At 35.7% G+C, this 20,566-nt stretch overlaps 1 protein-coding gene across 20 annotated transcripts in view; it reads left to right on the top strand.

Moving 5' to 3' along the window:
- The window catches only part of NRXN1 (neurexin 1), a 735,823-nt gene that overhangs the window by 80,343 nt on the left and 634,914 nt on the right, over positions 1 to 20,566 (top strand). For 17 of the 20 annotated variants that reach the window (XM_054820727.1, XM_054820725.1, XM_054820719.1 and 14 more), the window contains exons 3-4: positions 5,448 to 5,465; positions 10,187 to 10,216. The exons of 2 other annotated variants lie outside the window; for them this stretch is intronic. In XM_054820727.1, coding sequence (XP_054676702.1) covers positions 5,448 to 5,465; positions 10,187 to 10,216 — 48 coding nt within the window. The remainder of the gene's footprint in view (positions 1 to 5,447; positions 5,466 to 10,186; positions 10,217 to 20,566) is intronic. One more of the 20 variants, XM_054820728.1, reaches the window with a different exon arrangement.

Genomic DNA, 20,566 nt, shown 5'->3' with positions numbered 1-20,566 from the left:
CCTGTGTATTCAAGACTCACACTGCCTCCCTTAGTTGCTGCTTCACACTAGGAGGTCATCTACAGTAGCTTAACTAAAATGATCTTGTCATTATTTCATTCTCAATGCACTTGGGATACATAGCACTGTCTAGAAAAGGTGACCTCACCTAGTGTAAATTCATGGATGTTAGCAGAATTTGAAGAGGTGTATTGGATTTGGGCTGATGGCTTTGTCGTACAAAACTGGCAGAAACATGTAATTGTTCCCTAATGATCTTCATTTGGCAGAAAGCCTCATCCTCATTTTTGGTCAGGACAGGTCATCTGTGCTCCTGATCGTATTGCATCTTTCTCCAGAGTCTTGCACAGGGCATTCCAGAAAAGAAATCTCTGTTATATGTCTACCCACTGCACTGGAAAGTCCTCTGAACGAGTCCACCCAAAGCTGGTGTGGAGTCTGGGAGAGGCTGTACATTGACTTCAGACCTGATGGGGCCATATGGAAATGTAGGAACTCCTGAGCCTGCTTCTCTAGATTCTGGTGGATTTGCAGATTTTGCACATGAATCCCAAATTTTGTTCCACAAGGCCCAGCTGTAGGAAATGCTACTTCCCTAACTACTCAATATTCAAGCCGAAGGCTGCAACAGAATCAGAGTTCTGTACTAGGTATCTTTATAATACATTTCTAATTATTAATAATTACAGTCAAAAACTACAATCAATATTTACAGTGGTTTTCAAAAGTACATTTCAAAAAATGCAAATAATCCTGATGGAATTTGTCAGATACACAGCTCTTGAGAAGACCAATGCTAATAGCCACAGATTTTCAATGTATTGCTGTAGTTCATCATTACTGAGACTATGACTGTTAATGCTTTATAACATGCTTTATAATATACTTCATGTTTTCATATCCTTTCCAAATATTTTCTTTTGAACCTAGTGGTAAATAAAACAATTTCTCTAACAATTTAAGAAACTGATGGGACGAGCTAAGTTACACTATCTGAGATGCTAAGTGCAGTCTCATAGAAAAAGCTGCCTCTTGGAATGACATATTCCAGTACAGTATTTTTAAGTAAATAAATTTATAGAGAAGTATACCTATGCATTATTCTTTGAGGAAACAAACTTAAAATATCGTATCTTAAATTTCTAGCCATTTTTACTGCAAGACACCTGCATAAAAATAAGCTTTATTTCAGGCTACTTCCCCACTACTCATACTATTGAATATCTTATAACATTTCAGAAACTATGTCTGTGGTATATTATACCCTTCATTGTTGCCAAATGTGATTTTGAACTACAATTTTGATGACGGAAAAAATGTTATAAAAATGCCACTTCTAATATGCTAATTTTTATTATGTTATTTCTAGAATGCTGTTTCTATAAGTTCAAAATACTAATGTAATGTTTCATCTGTTTATAATAAAAATACTGTTCTTATATAATTGTCAGGACAAATATTGTGCTCTGTATGTGACTAAGGTGTAAATATTCCAGCAGAAGAAAAAAATGTAATAGCAGAAATAACCACAAAACATATAAACAATCACATTTTTAAAAAAATAAATAATCAAGGTTTCCATGAAACATCACCAAATATTAAAATGATTCTTGAATTAATAAAAATATCCTGTAAAAACACAATTCCCATTTTTATATCACTGAATCATAGTAATATGCTAAAATAATTAGAATTGGTTGGGCTTCTGCTGCAAAAAATATGGAGCAGATTCTGCTCTCAGCTTAGTAGGGACAGCCTGAGACAATTCATCTGAAGCTAATAAACCAGATTCACAGTCTGTGTAAGTTGTGTAGTTCTACTGGTTTCAACCATGTCACACCAGATTTAAATCAACTGAATATTTGGCTCAATAGGTGCAGTCAGCAGATTACACTGGTGGTACTGAGAGCAGAATTTGGCCAAAGAAATTAAGTTGTAAATACAGAAATTAGCGGTGCACTTCAGTATTGGTCGTGGGGGCGGGGGGAAGGTCTAGGAAACAAGCATTTGCAGTGAAAGACCTGTCTAGTTCTTCAAGTGAGTAGCTCAGTGCAATGTGAAACAGAGGACTTTTCACATCTACTGGAAGTCAAAGTACCGAAGAGAAAGTTACCTGTCTGGCCAGTTGTCTGGTTGCTAGTGGAGGCTGTAAGGCCATTCTGCTCCTCTGCTGTTGCTTTTAGCCCCTTGTCTTGTACCTGGGCTCTGCATTAGTCAAAATCATTGGTACGATCAGCTGGTGCAGGAAAGGCTAAGAGCTGTTCTGTGCCAATGCCTACAGCAGGTAGGACATGGCACTTTGGGTCTTGAAAGCTTTTGGTTCCACTACTGCCAACAGAACTACTCAGTAGACAATAAGGTCCTCCAGGGTCCTTCAGGCTAGGGGTGGCTAAATCATCAGTAATGACAAAAACGTGTAATATGGCTCTACTCTCCTCCAGTTACATAGATTTTACACCAGCGCAACTGTAATGACATAAATACAGTTACTCCTGATTTAAATGAGGAAAATTTTGTTCCCTCCAAACTGCAAAATTAAGACATTAATAGTATGCGTGGCTTTCAAAGAGTATCTTTTTTTTTTTTTTTTTTTTTTTTTAAGAGTGGCTGGAGTAAGCAAAGTGAATAAAAACCAAAGTTAGGGTTTGGGTCTTCTTTCTGGCTTTTTAGTCTCTGCTTAGAAGAATAGGCCATGTCAAGAAAATGGAATGAGGAAAGTCAAGCAAAGTTTTAGTGATATAGAAATATATCAGCCATCAGAAAAAACACCTTAAATAAATAATGGTGCTCAACGCTAATCAAACGTAAAAACCTTGTAAGTACCATAAAGAAGCTGAACTAATTTTTTTCTTAGATTGCAAAACTGTTTAAGATGGTTTAACTTACTATGACAAAAATGTGGAGGAATGAACTTTCATTGCTGTTTACTAGTGTTAGGGCTTTGGCTATATACACTGTTTTATTCACAGAGCAGGAATTCAACACTTTCAATTTTATTTAATTCAAAATGTTTTGACAGTTTAATTTACTATCACTTAAAAGTTTAATCAATCAGACATTTAGGGGAAGCTGCTCAGCTAGCGTCAATCTTTCCGGTGACAGAGTCATCAAAAAAGACATACCAATCAGTGCTAAGAATAGAGTCCATGGTATGCTAAACCCTGTAACTAGATGAGTTTAACCATCTGATGCTGCCTGTGATGTCATTTTCAGAACTCTCCCTCATCATGAGCAACACAACTGGCCTTTTAGCAAGTTCACGTGTTGATTTTAAATAATCATGTTAAGCTAAATATGGCCACCAGAAAGGATGTCATTTCAGTATTGGTATTGCAATATACCAATGCTGCAGTAACCAGGACTAGATGAAGGAGCCTGAAGTTACGCTACAATTGAAATTACTAATTTATTTTTCATTAAGTTTGGGGGGGTTTATACTTGAAGAAAGGAAATTACTATATGAAGTTAAAGGAAGAAGGCTCTTCCAGGAAAGTTTAGCTACAAGTAGCTATTTCCAATAGCTCAAATATCACTGTAATTTATACTGCGTATAGAACATAATATCTTTATCTTGTGGAATTGAGTGCTTTTCATTTTCTCAGTGCACTTTATTCGATTTGTTGATCTTCACATATTTACTCACAACAGGCATACTGCTTTTCATATTATTTTTTTTTCTTTTCAACCTCTTACTTTCCTAACTGCATGAAACAGTATGTACCCTTTGCACTTTCATGACAAACTAAAATTTCAGGCAGTGAGATTTTAGAAGTCTAAATTTACAGTGTGTGCATGGAAAAGGTGATTTATAATATCTTAAGCCAACTAACTTTGGTCTGACCTATGAGTATTACAACTGAAAACTGAGAGACTTAAACCCTCAGTATTCATTGCTTATAGTAATTATTCTTTTTAAAGTGGTAAACTTTTCAAATTATTTATTAGAATACTGTCTAGTTATGATGAGATTTTCCAGTGTTTTGTGGCATTAACTTATAAGGGCTTTTCATTATGAAAAGTGACACATTCTGGCAGGAAATTGCTACGCTCAAGGGATACCATTGAGCCCAGTTCTGTGTAACTCGTTTTTATTGACTCCTGGTTTACAATATATCCAAATTACTTTAAATCGCTTTTCTTAATGGTCACGTGAAAAGGTATTTTCCAGTAGGAAGACTCCATGAGAAATGACAGAACTGGGCTTCAATTTGCAATTGCTTCTGAGTGCTCACTCCCCAGCAAGCGTTGGTGGAGACGGCACAAGCTGCAGGAAGAGAGCTCCCAAGCGGTCAGACTGCTGTGCTGTCACCCTTCCCCGTTTCTTTGTTGGTTTCGCACAGTCCATCTCCTTGACTTCCGTGTTGTTTTTCCTTTGTTATTTTACCTTTCCCATTTTCTCTCTCCCCTGAGATATCTTTGTACTTTCTCCTACCCTTTCCTCAGTCAAAATCATAATGGGCAGCAGAGACATACTCCCTCAAAACCACCTACCTAGTGGAGGAGCTGAGGAATATAGAAACTAGCATGACTACTAGGACACTCAGCCTGTTTCTTAACTTAAAATTCTGTCCACTTCATTAGCTATGGCTTAATTCCTAGTCCCCTTTCGCTGTGTAGGCTTTGGGAGAACCTTCTTTCCTGTGCCCCATATTGAAGTTGGGCTGGGGATAAAAGGCTAAATTATTGCTTGTTGATAGCAGCTTTTACTTAGGCAAAATGCCCTTTGATCCAATCCGTAAGCAGAACCCACGCCTGAGATCACTGTGGCCTTTGCAAGCTGTATAAGGCAGAGAACTGATTGATTTTTTAAGATGTGCAAGTTTCTGATGCTGACAAATGCTGTGTGACATGATCCTACGATTCTGAGTTATTCCACCCAGCTTAAGGGACAGTTTTTCCACACTGGGTTTTGAGACCTGACCCAATGACCAGTGAGTGCCTCAGTAATGAGTACAGGATCAGCCACGTTGCTGACATCTTCACAGCATATTCTAAAACTTAAGTTAACTTGTTCGATCTGTTTAAAATCATCTACTTCATACAGGTCATTAAGGAAAATTCAGAATGGGAAAGAAGAAGCAAATGAACTTAGAATCCCTATCGCAAATGACTGATGGCTTTAAAATATGTAGTTATAAAAGTCTTACAAGAAGATCCTCTGATTAATGACTAATAATAATTGAACTTACAAAGAGATGCAGTAAATCCTGTACCATTTTTGCACTTTGGAAAAAGTATTGTTTTATTTAATATCACATAAATTTTGTTAAATAGAGGAAACACTGCTTCCCTGGTGCTTTTGTTTTTCCCTCTGGATTGTAGCAATGGAGCACTTGCATGTTGTGTTTGATGCCTTGCATGATGAAGACATGCAATGGCAAGTTCCAGTCTGCATGCTGCTTAATGAATGTTTTCCTTTTCTCTCCTTCCCTGTTATGTGCTTACAGAAGACAACTATGTGGAAGGTGGGTGCTTTCTACCTTATTTTCCTAAGCTCTTGTTTTTCCCTTCTGTTTAGTGGTTTTTTTCCCTTCTGCTTAATGTTATAAAAGTACGCATAACATTCAGTACGGTAAGTTGCATTTTTTTACCCATAAAGGTATACAGGTTTATTAAATAAATGTGATTTCTTTTTCCATACAGAACACAAGCAAAGCTTCATTTTAATCCTGGCCCTATTGGTGTAATTCCAGAATATCCCCACTGAAACAATGGGATTTGTACTCATATGGCTGATACCACCCTTCAAAACAATTCAGGAGATTTGTAGGACTGATTTCTTCTCATGTTCTGTATGAAAAACACTTGAAGAAACTATTTCTTTCATTAGTGTGGAGCATAAGTAGTCCTCATAAGAATGTAATGCATGTTAAATATCTATATTTTAATTGGTTAGGAAAATGGAAAGCGCTTTTCTCTTTAATGCTACAAATATTGCTTACTGTATTATTCTTTACAGCACAAAGTGTTAGGAAAAAAGTTTTTCTGTCTAACTTTTCAACATAATGCACTCTGCCTTTTGGACATTGTGAAGGAAGAAGCATGTGATTTTAACAATAATGTTGGTATGTAATTAAGTCCCTTTAAAGAAAGTATGGCACAGGGCAGTGGAAACTAAAGCACAATGCCATCTAGCCTGAATATTGGTAAGTATGTCTATTAGCTGGTAAAACATGTTGTGTGCATATATATCTCATAAAGGTACAGAATATGCTTCACAGATCAGTTATTGCTGGGAATCAGTACTGTCTTTTTGTTTACAAGCCAAAAGGTGCAGGTGCTTTTTTTATGTACAAGTGCCTTTAAAAGTCTCTCTGGGCTGAATCTTTGCATACTGGATAACCGATTATCTATTTGAAAAACAAGTTTATCTATCTAAACTGAGCAATAACTTTTATTTTATTTTTTCCAAGGCTTCTAATACTATTTTTTAAATTAAGGACTTTGTAAGCTAACTCATATGCAAAGTGACTGCCCTGGCAGGGCTCTGACCCAGGGTCCTGTAGTGAGCCACTGTGGGGCATGAGTTCATTCAGGATTCAAGTCACCATGGGCCACTGCCTGCCTGTTCAGTGGTAATTTTCTAAAAAAGCCTGGGAGTATCGATATTGCATTTCTCTATGCTACTGTATTCAAGGGCAAAGAGAGGTGCTCCGATTTAGCACATTCGCGATGCTGTGCAATTTTTTAAAAATCTATGTTACCAGTAGGAAGAAAATTTAAACAATTCTAATGCTTTAATTGTGTACACTGTCACACACATACATATCAATACAATTTCCTTTTCATTGTGAAATAAAAATGTATTCAACAACAATGGGACAGGAATTCTAACTGAAAAACATAAAAGCCTAGAAATAAGTACCTAATCTTATATTTGATCTGTGCATAGAACCCCTACTGGTGTCAACATGAGTCTCAAATGTGAATTAGGATCAGTATAGCTAGATAAGGAGGTTCAATTTCATTTCATGTATTCATTTATGCACAGCACTACAAGATAAAGCCTGGATTACAGTTAATCCAGACTTTACCTGAATCTAATTCTTCAAACTGCAACCTTAAATTTATTCCAACACAGGTCTGGATACTTATGCATACATTAAAGTTACAAAGGATGTATATGTAAAGAATGGAAGCACAGAATGTATTTCCAAAGCACAATTTGGAAACTGAGATATAATTTTTCATCTTTGATTTCTGTGATATCTGAGCATCTCTGTAAGTTAGGCTCCATAAGAAAACAGAAGGATTTACTATTCACAGAGTTAAATTTGTATATATTGCTGGTATGAAAAGACCACATTTTATTCATTTTACTAAAATTATGCTAGGGTTGAACATGTTCACCGCAGGTTTACCATGTTTAAATTTTGCTTTGGCCTGTGCTCTGCATGGAACTCACACACCAAATTATGGAAATATCCTACATTCATACCTGCTTCTACTATCCCATCCTGTGCCCCTTAACTCTCTCCTCTCAGAGCCAAAGTTCAGTATAGCGTGGATCACACATCAGGCATTCCTACTAAATCTTGAATTCCTAATTCACAGAGAAAAGGCTTTTATCCTTCCACTTATGAAGTTATGGTGCACAAATGAATATTTTTAATGTATGGTATGCCTGTACACAGCCAGAACTTTCTATGACTCTCCATTGTGGTATTCTCTGTTATAAGCAGACTGTCATTTTGAAAACCTAGCAGTGATTTCTGTTGTGGTAGATTTATCTGTATCATTTTAAACCACACTGTGGATTGCACAGGTAGAGTAATAGTAATTCTTCACTCTTCCATAATCTTCATCCATAGATTGCAAAAATATAAAATAAGGTAAGTATCATTATGTGCTTTTAGCAAGTGTAAGTAACCTTACTGGTTCACAAATAAAGTAACATACAGAGTCAAACAAAATACAGTGTCTTCAGGACTAGTACTAAATTTTTTAATTGATGTTTAGTTTGAGCAGTGTATTTTTTTTATGTTCACTTGACTTCCTTTTTAGTCAAATAGCACTGTAAGTGACTCTTAAAATTCAAGTGGTTTCTATGATGTTTTCAAGAGACACTTCTGACACTATGTTTTTTTCAAATTAAATAAGAATCATCTATTTACAACTGACCAATCCCACATATCATGTTAGCACAAATAGTAGCTATCAAGCAGTGGTAATCTCCTGCAGCTAGTCCTTTTGTTTAGGTCCTTATAGCTATAAAGATCATATTTAAATGCAAACTAGTAAGAGATTACCTTCTTTCCTTTCCCCTAGGAGACATGATAGTGATTTTCTTCATACCTTCTAAGAGCTGAAAGAGCTCACATAAAGTAGCTGCTGAAAAGTCACATTTTATTAAAGAAAAAGGTGTTGTAATGTTCAACTAGTCTCACCTTCCCTTTATCGAATACAGTTGAGTCCAAGTCAAAAGTCTGAGATTTCTTACGGTAGTTGCCAACACAGTAAGTTAAAAGCCAAAAGCCAAGTTAAATGATCACATGAAGAGACTAATACTTCCAGAAGGCCATGCAGCAAGGGATCCAAGAAAGGACATTTAGCATTAAAAGAATGAAGCTTGACCATGGGTGTTTATACTTTGTGTTTTCACCGCGCCCCTCTGAGTTGCAGCGACACTTACCGAGGGAAAACATGCGTGAAAACATTTCTACTCTCTTACAGAAGCTGCTAACTGCAGCACAGCTGTGCGATGTTTCCCAAGCAATGCTTGTGTAGGCATCCCTTCAGGATCACACTCAGCTCTCATTTACATTGCTGTAAACCACAGGTAATCCCACCAGCTGCAGGGCGCTGCAATTGGAAACAGGATCTATTGCACAAGAGATGGGGCACATCAGGCCCTTCAATTTAGCTACGCATCTAAAAAGGGTGACATTAAAAAGCATTAATTCAGCAAAACCATTGTTAGCCTATTTGGAACATCACTTGAGATTTGGAACTGATAAGATATGAATCCTTTAAGATGTGATTGCAGTCGGGAGTATCTTCTTTGAACTCCCCCCAAGTACATGAGTCATTTGTGCACCTAATTTTCTTTGTGAATTGGAAATCACAGGAACTCTCTAGGAAGTCTGCTTTCCAATAAAGAGCAAGATACTTTATTGCACACCTTCTTTGTGTGAATTAATTTTAATTAATTTCAAATAAGAAAATAATGTATCACCTTTTATAGTTGTTGGAGAAGAGGAGCACATTCAACACATAAGCAGTTAATAACTTCTAAAATGGATCCCAAAACAACTAAATTCAACAAGAATAAACCTGTTGGATTTTTTAAAACCACACATAAAATGTGAAAAACGCTTATATTTCTAGAAAAATGTTCTCCCTACATCACATTATTCTCAGTGAGAATACAAGTATCATTTTATTATCATGAATTTAAAAAGCTGAATATTTTTCGTTAAAGAGTAACAAAACTTGGCTCTGGTTGAGTAATTATCATTATGGACATCTGTTTTGAAATGTCACTAGGCCTAAACTGGTATGATTGGATTTCATCTCACAATACAAATATAAAGCAAAATCTAATTCTCACAGATTTATGAAGTAGCTTCAGAAGCTGTCACTTACATTTTCTTTATTGCTATGTATTTTATATTGCATATGTAATAATTTGCCTTCTCTGGAACAAATTCATTCTACTCTCACGTTTCACACAAATAAGGAGACATCCCTTGCATTATCATTTCAATGTGACGAAGAAATTTTATTTAATTACCTGAAGTGCTCATTTTTATGAGGGGAAAAAGATCAGACCCAGCCCATTTTTCAGGTTTACACTTCTCCAGGTTTTTAACATCATTTCACATGTAGAGGACAGGAAGTCCTCCCAGCAAAGTGTTCAAAGCAATATAATCAAAATACAATAAAGACAGATGGAATATTAAAGGAATTGGTTGGATTTGAAAGCATTTTATTGTTTTCTGTCATCCCAACAACTGCACAGAAGAAATACAAAATAAAACAGCACCCAGTGTTTGAATTGCAGTTCTGTTACTCGTAGCCCAAAGCATTCCAACCAGTGGTTGAAAAATGCTCTTTGATTTCCCTCTGTGATACAGACATCTCATAGGAAACAGATGCCTGTCACAAAACATTTTTGTCACTGTGACAACACCACCTTCCCGTGCTCCCTTGTTCATTGCTGACTGTGCTCTTGTTTCCCTTCAAGGTCTGGCGCACCTGATGATGGGCGACCAAGGTATGGGCTCTGTTCCTTTTCCACTCTGCTTTCATTGTTTCTTCTTGTTCTGTAGCTGCTTTGAATCCATCACTGCAAACGATGGGCAAATGCTTGAAAGCTGTCTTTGGCTGCAAATAAACACATGGTTTTAGTCACATCTTTTCTTATTCCATTATTTTATTTTTGTTTTGTTTGCTCCGTAAGCTTTTGTCCTTCTTGCCTCCGCAACTCCTCCCCCTCTCGCAATACAGTAACTGAAAAGAGGTGAGAGAAATAAGAAGGTGATTAAGAAAATTTAATGTTTTTATCAGAAAATACAATTATGGGTGATTCTATAATCGATAAATGAAGCACAAGAGCACTCCTCAGATAGCTCCTGAAAGAAGATACTCAGCTTGTCACATCGTACACATTGAAGAGTCCATTTACATTAATGCATGGCTGATTGGAAATGTGCAGAAAGCACCTGCTCCTGGCTTCTGGAATGCTGAGAGTACAATTTTGCCACCTAACGAAATCAGTGACTTTTTTTTCCTCCTAACCCATTATCTATGTTACTTTTGTGTCGCTCTTTCTTATCTAAGCATGGGTTATTTCTGTGTTTCTCTGCATGTACATGATTGGAAAAAAATAAACTAAACCCCTAATACAACACTGATTGCATCTCCATTTGTGTCCAGACACCTTATACTTTGTCTCTTCATGTTCAGATACTATTGCATTTACATATACTCATGACTCTTACTGTTGTTTCTCTCCTCTTCTTTATTCTCTTTTTGTCTGGAAATGCTTTCTTCATGGAACCATTTCACCAAATCCATAGGTAAAAGTAAAGGTATTACATGATTTTCTTTATTTTTTAATGCCATCAGTATACTCTAATGTATGTATAAGTAATGCAAATAAATGTAAATCTTTTTGCACTGATAACATGAGGTAGGTATATTTTTAAAGTAAATATTTCATGGATATCAAGGTAAGGAGAATTATCCTAAAGTGCAGGCTGACCTTTTTAAAAGTTTGTCTCTGGGTTTTGTGAGACATGTAAAGCTTTGGCAGTGATAAAGGAGGCTACAGTTGTAGAAAGCATTCAGGATGAAATAACAGCCACGTTTTAAGGTATGCATTTTTCTCTTATCAAAGAATTGTACTCTAAACCACCAGCCACAGAAAAAAGCATGATGTTGTTCAACAGAGACTCTCTGGAGATAATCTGTCCAGGGCCAGTCCACAGCTTGATGTAAGTTTTAAATCTGAATAGCACTGACTTCAGCAAGTCTCTGCTATCAGCTGACCACATTTGCCCTGAGATTTTCCTTGTATATTAATCACTTCTGATTATATCTGAGACAAGAATTGTACAAAGGAATGAGGAAGAATGAAAGCCAAAGTGAAGTGTGGGGTTTATTTCAGAATTTTTTACTCTTTTTTGCATCTTTATGTAAAGAATACCAGCCATGTTTACTTTCTTTCTCCTGGAGGGAACATGTGCAGTAGGGTCAAGACTCTTCCTGTATAAATAAACACCAGGTTTTGCTACGAGGAGACTTGTTCACGGACATCACGTAAATATAGTTTTATGATAAGAAGCTGGTCATTAAAAGCCATTAAATCTGTTACATATGATGAATAATACAGTTCTATTAATCTTAAGCATTTGTCAGGGTGTGCCTACTCTTGGTATAAATCAAAAATCCAATCTGCATGGTTGTACTTTGCTAACTAGCTAAATTAGAAACAACCTTCCAAGTTCCTTGGCGTGTTGGCTGATTTAGTGTTTCCACACCTAGAAAGTTCATGTGATGAAAAGACTGCAATTACAAACCTGTAGTGTCTCATTCCTCTTCGTATCAGACTCTCTGGAGAGACGGTGTACCTGGTTATAGGTGGGATACTATTTAAAGGGTTATGTGTGTTCTGGAGCTGTAAATCTTCTTGCTTAGGAAAAGTTATAAGCAAGTAAAATGAAAAACAGTCTATTGGTTTCTTTGTTTTATAGCATTGTTTTGTTTGTTGGATGGCTGATCGTTGTTGTGCTTTTCTTAACAGTACCTTGTATTTATGACTTCCTTATCACTTATTACTATCTTATTCCTTAATGGTAGAGGTCTTGGGTGGAGTTACCTTAAAATGACATTTTATAGTAACTGAACTTTGACATTATATATAATTTTTATGAATATTAAGGAATTCTTTTTCTAGATTTTTCTATACACAGAATACTTGATGTCATATGTCATATACTGAAGGGTTTTTTTTATAAAAGGATGAACACATAAATATTAAGAATATATATTATTAATACCAGTTGATCTGGAAAGCAGATTTTAGCAAAACAAAAACTTTGGAAGTATTTTGCAATAGTTAGACATTTCTATTTTTATTTTAAAAGGTTTAACAATTATATTGGCCAAAAAAATGGCCTTGGATATACTAGCTACATTTAATATTTAATGATGTGCCGTGTGAAATAATCTAAACACCAGTCACCAGTCATCTAATCATTTGACATTTTTCTTTTCACATTCTATTTTTTTATTAGATTTATCCAGTTTATATGGGAATACTGATTACTATGTTTTGATCACAATATCACAATACTTCTGCAAATATAACGGTGTACATTTATTGAAATAGTTGGAAAGGATTTATATGTATATAAACTCCAGTTGCCTGTAACAGAAAGTATCCCTTGATATCGAACCATATTCTCAACCACGAGAAAATGGCCTCATTTTATTGACTATCCTGAAACTATACTAATATCGACTATTGAAACATGTAACCTCGGAACAGTTGTGATAACACACATTCATAACACATGACAATATAGCAAAGTAGGAGGGTAATGGAAAGGAATGAAGGGACAAAAGAGGAGCTCAGCATTGAATTCATTTGCACCTATTTCAGTCTTTCATTGGACGTTCAATTCCTTTTGAGGTCGGTAAGGTCAGTTACAAAAGTGATTGCAAAATTCTGAGCGATTATATCATGAATTAATCTTATTGTGGAAATATAAACAATAACGAACTTTTAAGAAGCTCTACTACGCAATTTGCCCTGAAGAGTATAAATGGCTAAAGTATCACCATCTTCTTTAATTGTGTAGGTATTCTTTGGGATACTGGAAAAGGAAAAAAACCAACAATGTACCTTCAGAATTAGGACAGGATGTTCACAGGGTGGAGACCTGGTGTTGACAGAGGAAGGAGGGGTGAGGCAGTCTTTCCAAGTGGGCAAGCAATATAAATACAGTACGATCTCACTGGACGCACCTGGTATTTGTCATTTAGTTGTAAATATAAATCAGGATGCTCTGGATAATTTCCCCAAAAAGTTTTTATTGAAGCTTTATCAGTATTAACAAAGTTGTCACTGTTCCTTAGACAAAGGCAGAGGCAAAGCTCAGAAGTTGTCACGGTGCTGAGACATCTGTCAGTACTCGAGGTCATATAACTTGATCTATGTACAAACCAGCTGACATAAAGGAGGATATAACATAAAGCTGAGAGCCTCTATAGAAGTTTGTCACATAACTTCAGAGCTATACAAAACTTGTTTCCTGATCCATTACTCCTCGTAGAAGCTAAGACTAATTCTAGGAAGAGCCCCAAGCTTTTAGTTGTACTGGCATTCATTTTCTGATAAATATCGTATATGTTCAGAAATACTTAGGAATTACTTTTTTTCCCCCTGGAAAGCACCTATCTGTATACAACTTCAGCAGTAGGGTTGTCGCAGCTGTGGTGGTGAAAAGATGTAGGCCAGGTAAGGTTTGCAAATGGGGTGCATGTTTTTATTAGACCACTTGCATATTCTACTCAGAGCAATTGTTTGAATTTGAAGCAAACCTTGAAGGTTTTTTTTGAAATTTTTGCCCCCCCAAAATTTGTCTATTTCTCCAACTATTGTATCTGTTCTAATAAAATGACTATTTCCACCTATAGGCCTCATCAAAAGTTAGTACCTCTCGGATTTCCCATGCAAAATCATTTTGTGATGAATAGTAATACAACTCAGATTGCATGGCAACTAATGTAAAACACTTTATTTTTTCAAAAAAATTCCTCTTCCCCTTTTCATTTTCTTTTGACGAGCAATGAAAGGGATTTATAATTCAGTTACTATAACATAAAGTGACATGTATTACTTCCTTTTTATATTGCAGTTCTCTTAAGCCTATACATATTTTTACCTATAGTTTATTTCTATGTAAATAACCTACTTTTGACTATATATATTACTCATTCTATACCTAAACACTATGTTCATAGTCCCGTTCTATTACTTTAGAGATTATGTGCAGCTTTAAATCGTACATGAGTGTCTCAGGTCCATAACAAACTATTACATGATATCTAGCTGAGCAATAAGTGTTTCTACCAAAAGATTGATAGTACAATTGCAATTTATTGTATTAGATTACAGGCTTTTGATGTGCTGGCATTTCGTATACTGTGTATAAATGCTGAAGAAAGACTTCAGAACGTCAATTTATATATATGTCAACCTCCCTGCCAAAAGAGGGCAAGTTTTGTATTGCACAAGCTGTTGTACAGTATCTGTAAAACCAAAGTGATGCCACTGGGTATTTGTAACAGCAGAATTTTGTTAATTTTCAGTCATACAATTCAGTTGACAACTGGAAAAATAGGACACTGAAAAATAAAAATAATTTAAATAAATCTTTAAACAATCATGAGCATTAAAATGCTATGGTATGTTATAGCTAAGTAATTATGCAGTGTTTGTGTCATGCAACACAAATATCACCTTGTACCAGTAGCATCACCTAACATCAAATTATGTGGAATTCAGTCATTAACCTCAACGCAGCCACAAGTTCATCCGATTGTGATGACTTTCGTATTTGCTCTGTTTTCAAAGAACTAAAATAATTCTGGCCTCTTAGACTCTCCGATCCTCCTGGGATCATTGAAAAGCCAATCCTCATCTGCTTTTGTGTGTGCTGCTTCAAAGTGGGTCTAAAAGCCATGCATCCTCCAGCCTTTCTCGACCTGAGCCACCAATAGTCCAGAAGCCGTGTCGATGCTTTGGTACAGCACTGAGCTCTAGCACAGCTTATTGTTTTTGGCTCGGAGCCCTGCTGACATGGAATCAGTTACATGCCTCCTCAGCTGCAGCTGGCTTCCGCCTGGCAAGCGCAAAATACGGACGGAGGGCTTTCCTGACTCGCTGCACTCGTTCACATAGTTCTATATCCTAGGTGATGGCAGCTTATTTGAAAGACTCACTGCTAGAATTGAAAAGAGTTAATTTAGGAGTTTTACACAGAATGAGGTTGCCACTTTCTAAGTGACATTACAGAAGAATGGATAACCTACGTTTCTCCACTCAATCTCATAGTTGCTTCTACTGATAAGAACAAATCAATAATGTTTAAAAAATTATTTTCCATTTAACAGGGCCCAAACATTCTAACAGTCTTGTATCATTTACAAAATGATTAGCACAAGAATTTTAAAAATATTCTATATAAAATTTACCTGATTTTTTAAAATGAGAATTATCTTTTTAATTAATTAAGGAACTTCAAATATAAAGTTCTTCAAAGTGCTCCAAAGAGCAGCAACTACACATCATATCTGTTCTATAGTGATTTTTTTTTCTAAAGAGCCTCATAAATATAGTTAAATAGTGGCTGATGTTCACCAAAAATACTGCAATCAAGTTCTTGTAACTAATGCACCTATGCCTACACATATATGTTCCAATAAATATTTATACTATCTTTATATTTTTATGGTTAGTTGTTCAAATTTTTGTTCAATATCATAATGAACTATACATTAAAGTTTTTAATGAGAAAGGTGATATCTTTCTGTATTTCAAAGTTGGGGTGCATTGAAGCAAATAATTTGCTTGCACTTCAGTGGGTGATACCTAGCAAGCCCAGAATATGGCATTTGGAGCTGCAGATACATCTTTTTTTGTTGAAATGTGATCAATTAATGTTCCCTAACAAGAAAAATGCGGCAGAATGTAACTGTTGAAGAAGTTTTCTGTCTGAAGTACATGGCTCAGAAGAAAACCATCAACATCCAGACCAGAAATGCAAATTCTGTCTTGAGACACATATGCCCAAAATTATATCTGAGATAGCTGATTCCTGATCAGCAGTATGAAAAGAAATTGTAAGGACCTGACGTAAATATCAAGAAAACTATGTGAATAAACAGGAAGACATTTATTTTAAAAATGTTATTTTTCTGACATAAGTCACCATGTGATAATGTGCAATCAATACCATGAGTTCTAGTACCTTTCCACCACCAAAATAAAACATTTACCATATTCGGGATCATTCTGATGTCACTCAGAATTACTGTGTATCATATATACATATCTATATATGTCATATCTATATATGTCATAGATCTGGATTCAGAGGAAGGAAAATAAATGTTGAACTAGGAGGGATTTTATGTAAAAAAAAATGTTATATTTGTAAAAGTGTAGATTTCTGCTGTGTCCAGAAAGCATTGCAGTATAAGATTTTGGCTTCCTCAACACTAGGCTCCACTTCTGAGCATAGATTTCTCCAGAAGATGGGTATGCTGACAGAGAGCCTTTCAAAATAATATTAAAGCTCTTTCAAGATGAAAGATATATATTTCAGGCCAAAAAAGTAGGTGGGGATTTATTGGGAATGGGAAAGAGTAAAGCTGGCACTCTGAAGAGGTAAAAAAAAAAATATTTGAGCAGGTAAGGGATGAAGAAATAGGAAAACTAGGCATTTCCTCCTTAAAGCAAACATTTTTTTTTAATGTATATATAAATATACATAGCAAATGAGAATTAAAAGCTGCAGCTATCTGTATCTTTTTTGCACAATGAAATTCCATGAGAGTTTCATACAAATTTCTTAGGCATTTCCAACAAAACAGAGATTCAGAGGGGTGTATTCCTTGGGTATCCTGCAGAATTTCCTGGAACCTTCTCCTTTACACCTTCTTTTAATATCTGCTGACATTACTGAGCCAAACACATTGTTAGAGTGACACTAAGGATTACAGCTTCTCTCTAGGGTTGCACTACAGCTAAGGTTTTCCTAGGATAAAATTCAGTCCTTGAAATCTACAAGAGCAGCTAAACAAATCGGCCCAACAGACTCTAATTTCTATTATTTCAGTGAAAACCAAAAGTAATTGGAGATTATTGTACATCTCATAGCAGAAGTCTCAAATGACTTTAACATTAATCCGATCAGAATCACGCTCAGTGGATCTTCACCAGTTAAGGTGAAAGAAATGAGAGCCCTAGGGAGGAGTATTTTCAAACATCTCTAAGATGTGTCTATATGCAAGCTGACTAAATTCAGGAGTAAACTTTATCACAACTTCCAAAGAAACTAAATTTATTGAAAGTGAAGAACTCTTAAGAAAACCACCTTAAAATTGTGCTGATATAACTGAAAATGTGGACTATGCTCTCTAAATGTACATCATAACAATATTTTTCCACAAAGAATGACTCCCTAAAAAAGAATTTTAAAAAGATATTTAAATAGTCTGGTCAAAATCAATTGTTCTTTAGAAGTAAGAATGCTGCGTACAAAATTTTTAACTTACTCTTTACAGTAATTTTCTATGGCCATAATAATATATCAAGCTACTTAGAAACAACGAAATTTGAATTATCCAGTCTCCTTTAAAATCTTTAATTAAACAATATAATTTGCACTGATACTAGTAATATGTCTCTTTCCTGATATTCAAAGCCTTCTATAACCCTGTCATTCTTAATTGCTTGAAGGTAGCTTTCTATCTTCACTTCAGGGACCACCCAGAGCAATTATCAGTAGAACAGTGGAACTGTGCAATGAACTGGGAAATTCAGGAGCAGAAGGAGAAGACTTTCATAGGAACTGAGTATGGACCATTGACCGTGGACTTTGCTATGAAATTCCACCTTCACCTTTCTTTTAATGGTTTTCATACATACAAATCTGTTATCCAAATATCTTTTTTCCAGACTTGGGAGGAAAGGAAAGTGATTGAATCTCTTCATTGAATTAATTTACTGTAGTGAAAGAAGTAAATTTTTTCCCCACTTACATCAGCTATATTTGAGGGGGTTTTTGTCGGCACCCATTTACACTAATTTTATGATCAGCACACCATTTAATTTAAAGCCTGTTTTTTGTAACTTCTTAAGGAGACTTAGTGATTCTGGTACATCTTGTTGCTTGCTTAAAGTAGACATTTGTTCCTTAAAGAAGGGAAACATCTGGACTGATTCACTGGCACCTTCTCTAAAGCTGTGTAGAAGCAACCTGGGATAACAAGAGGCTACCAGAGAAGCTGGCAGACCACACCTGATGCTGTTGGCATCACAGCATTGACTTGAGTAGCCTCTTTATATTGGGGGTGGGAGGAAACAAAAGCAGCTGGGTCTAATCCCTTTCATCTGCCTTTGCATATTCTTCAGACAGAGAGGAGTCTGCCTGGAAAGCAAAACTGAGCAGTGAGTATAAGTCTGTAAATTTTTCACTGGAGTTACCTTTAGTTAATAGGTCTGTCCTGCGTTTCTCATCATGAGCCATTGTTATCCCATTGTCAGAAGGAGTATCCACCCAAATCTTTCTGTGACCATTAATATTCTGCTTCTGAAGCATAACTGTTAGCTGAAAACTCTACGAGATTGATTCCTGATGCCAGCCACATTGGTAATTATGTGACCCCACTCCCGCCCAACAGTAACATCTCTCTCTAGAATTAAGAATTAGAAATAATTTACCTGATTACTCACTTCAATGAACCTGAATATCTTTATTAGGAAGAACTTGGTTTATATCAAAAAGGTGCCAGATAAGTGCTTTCCATCTCTGAAAAAAGGGCATCACAGACATTTTGCTGATAATACAAGCTGGTCCTTTGATTTTCTCAGTTAATGGCTCTGCTTAACAACTCGGGCTTACAAGGTGCTATGCTTAGTATTTGCACAAGCCCATAAGCAATCTTAAAAAAAAAAAAAAAAAAAAAAAATCACCAAGCTCAGTTACAGGCAAATCACCTTTGACAACTATGTTTGCATGCATATGAGATACTAAATGTTGTGATTTTACTGTTGAACCTGTGTAAAACAAAGCATGAATTAGTTTTAGAGCCAAATGCCTCTTTGACAATGCTGTTTTCACTATGAATGGATGCGTCATTTAAATGGATATTTGATATTGTTTGTATTAACTGCAACAACCGACTCGTCGTTACATAGTTTTTGATTTTTGAAGAGTTTTTTAGGTGTAGTTATATTGAAGTGTAACACTGGTATATGTTTACATCATCACAAAGATGATATGAGAGTTCAAATTGCTCATTCTAATTTAATTTAATCTTCATATACCTGAACACCCACAGGTCATTGTGGTATACGTACTGAACTGGTGCTCTCATTTCACCTCAATACTTGCGTAAACTATAAATTCTGAGGTATACCTCAGGGTGCTTACATCATTATGAACCTTCAAACACATGTAAACACAGCTGTGTCTGTGTTAGTTATGAACTGATTTTTTTGGTGTGCTTAGCAGGCTTTTCAGCCCTTTAGTTCTCTGCAATAAATTATTCAAATAAGGATAGTCTCCATGACTGTAACTGTATTACAAGGTTTGGAAGAAAATTTAGATGTCAGAAAAGAATCATATAAAAGTATCTATACTGCAAGATTGGAGCTACATAGGTAAACTTGGAAATTGGTAATTTTATATGATTCTTGTACAACATATTTATCTGTATAGAATTGGTATGTTCATACACATCCCTACATTCTATTTTAGACAGAGGAAAAGATCTATCGCAAATCTATGTTGTGAACATTACATAAAGCCACCTGAGTCCCACTCTTAGTCTGCTGCTACGTACCCCCTCAGAGAAAAGAAAGGAGCTGTTTAGACTACTGTGAAGAGGATATATTCTTGTGTTCCTAATGAAAATATTGAGAAGCACTGAATACATGGAGTAAAGCATAGTAAGTCATTCACAATTCTAAAGGACAAACTCCTCAACAATTTTTAATAGCATATATACTTTTAATATACATACATGTAGCTGCATTCAGGACATAGGCAAATACATGGATAAATAAAAATGGCCTGAAACCATTCAGTTCTGCTATACTTCATGAATTTACCTCTCAGAAGTGCCACTATCTCAAGTTTTCTATAATGAAAAATATGTAATAAAAATGACTGCCGTGTCTGCATCCATAAATCACTATTATGTGTCATTTATTCTCTCTTCCAGGAAAACACATGTATTTGATATTTATTCATCGTTCTAAAATAGATGAGAGAGTTATGACTGGCATTGTCCCTGGAATGGATAGTCTTGTTAAAGAAAAAGGTTT

This window comes from Grus americana, chromosome 3 (assembly GCF_028858705.1).
Source record: "Grus americana isolate bGruAme1 chromosome 3, bGruAme1.mat, whole genome shotgun sequence".
Taxonomy (NCBI): Eukaryota; Metazoa; Chordata; class Aves; order Gruiformes; family Gruidae; genus Grus; species Grus americana.
Note: the sequence above shows the minus strand (reverse complement) of the source record. Positions and strands in the feature narration are given on the sequence as shown.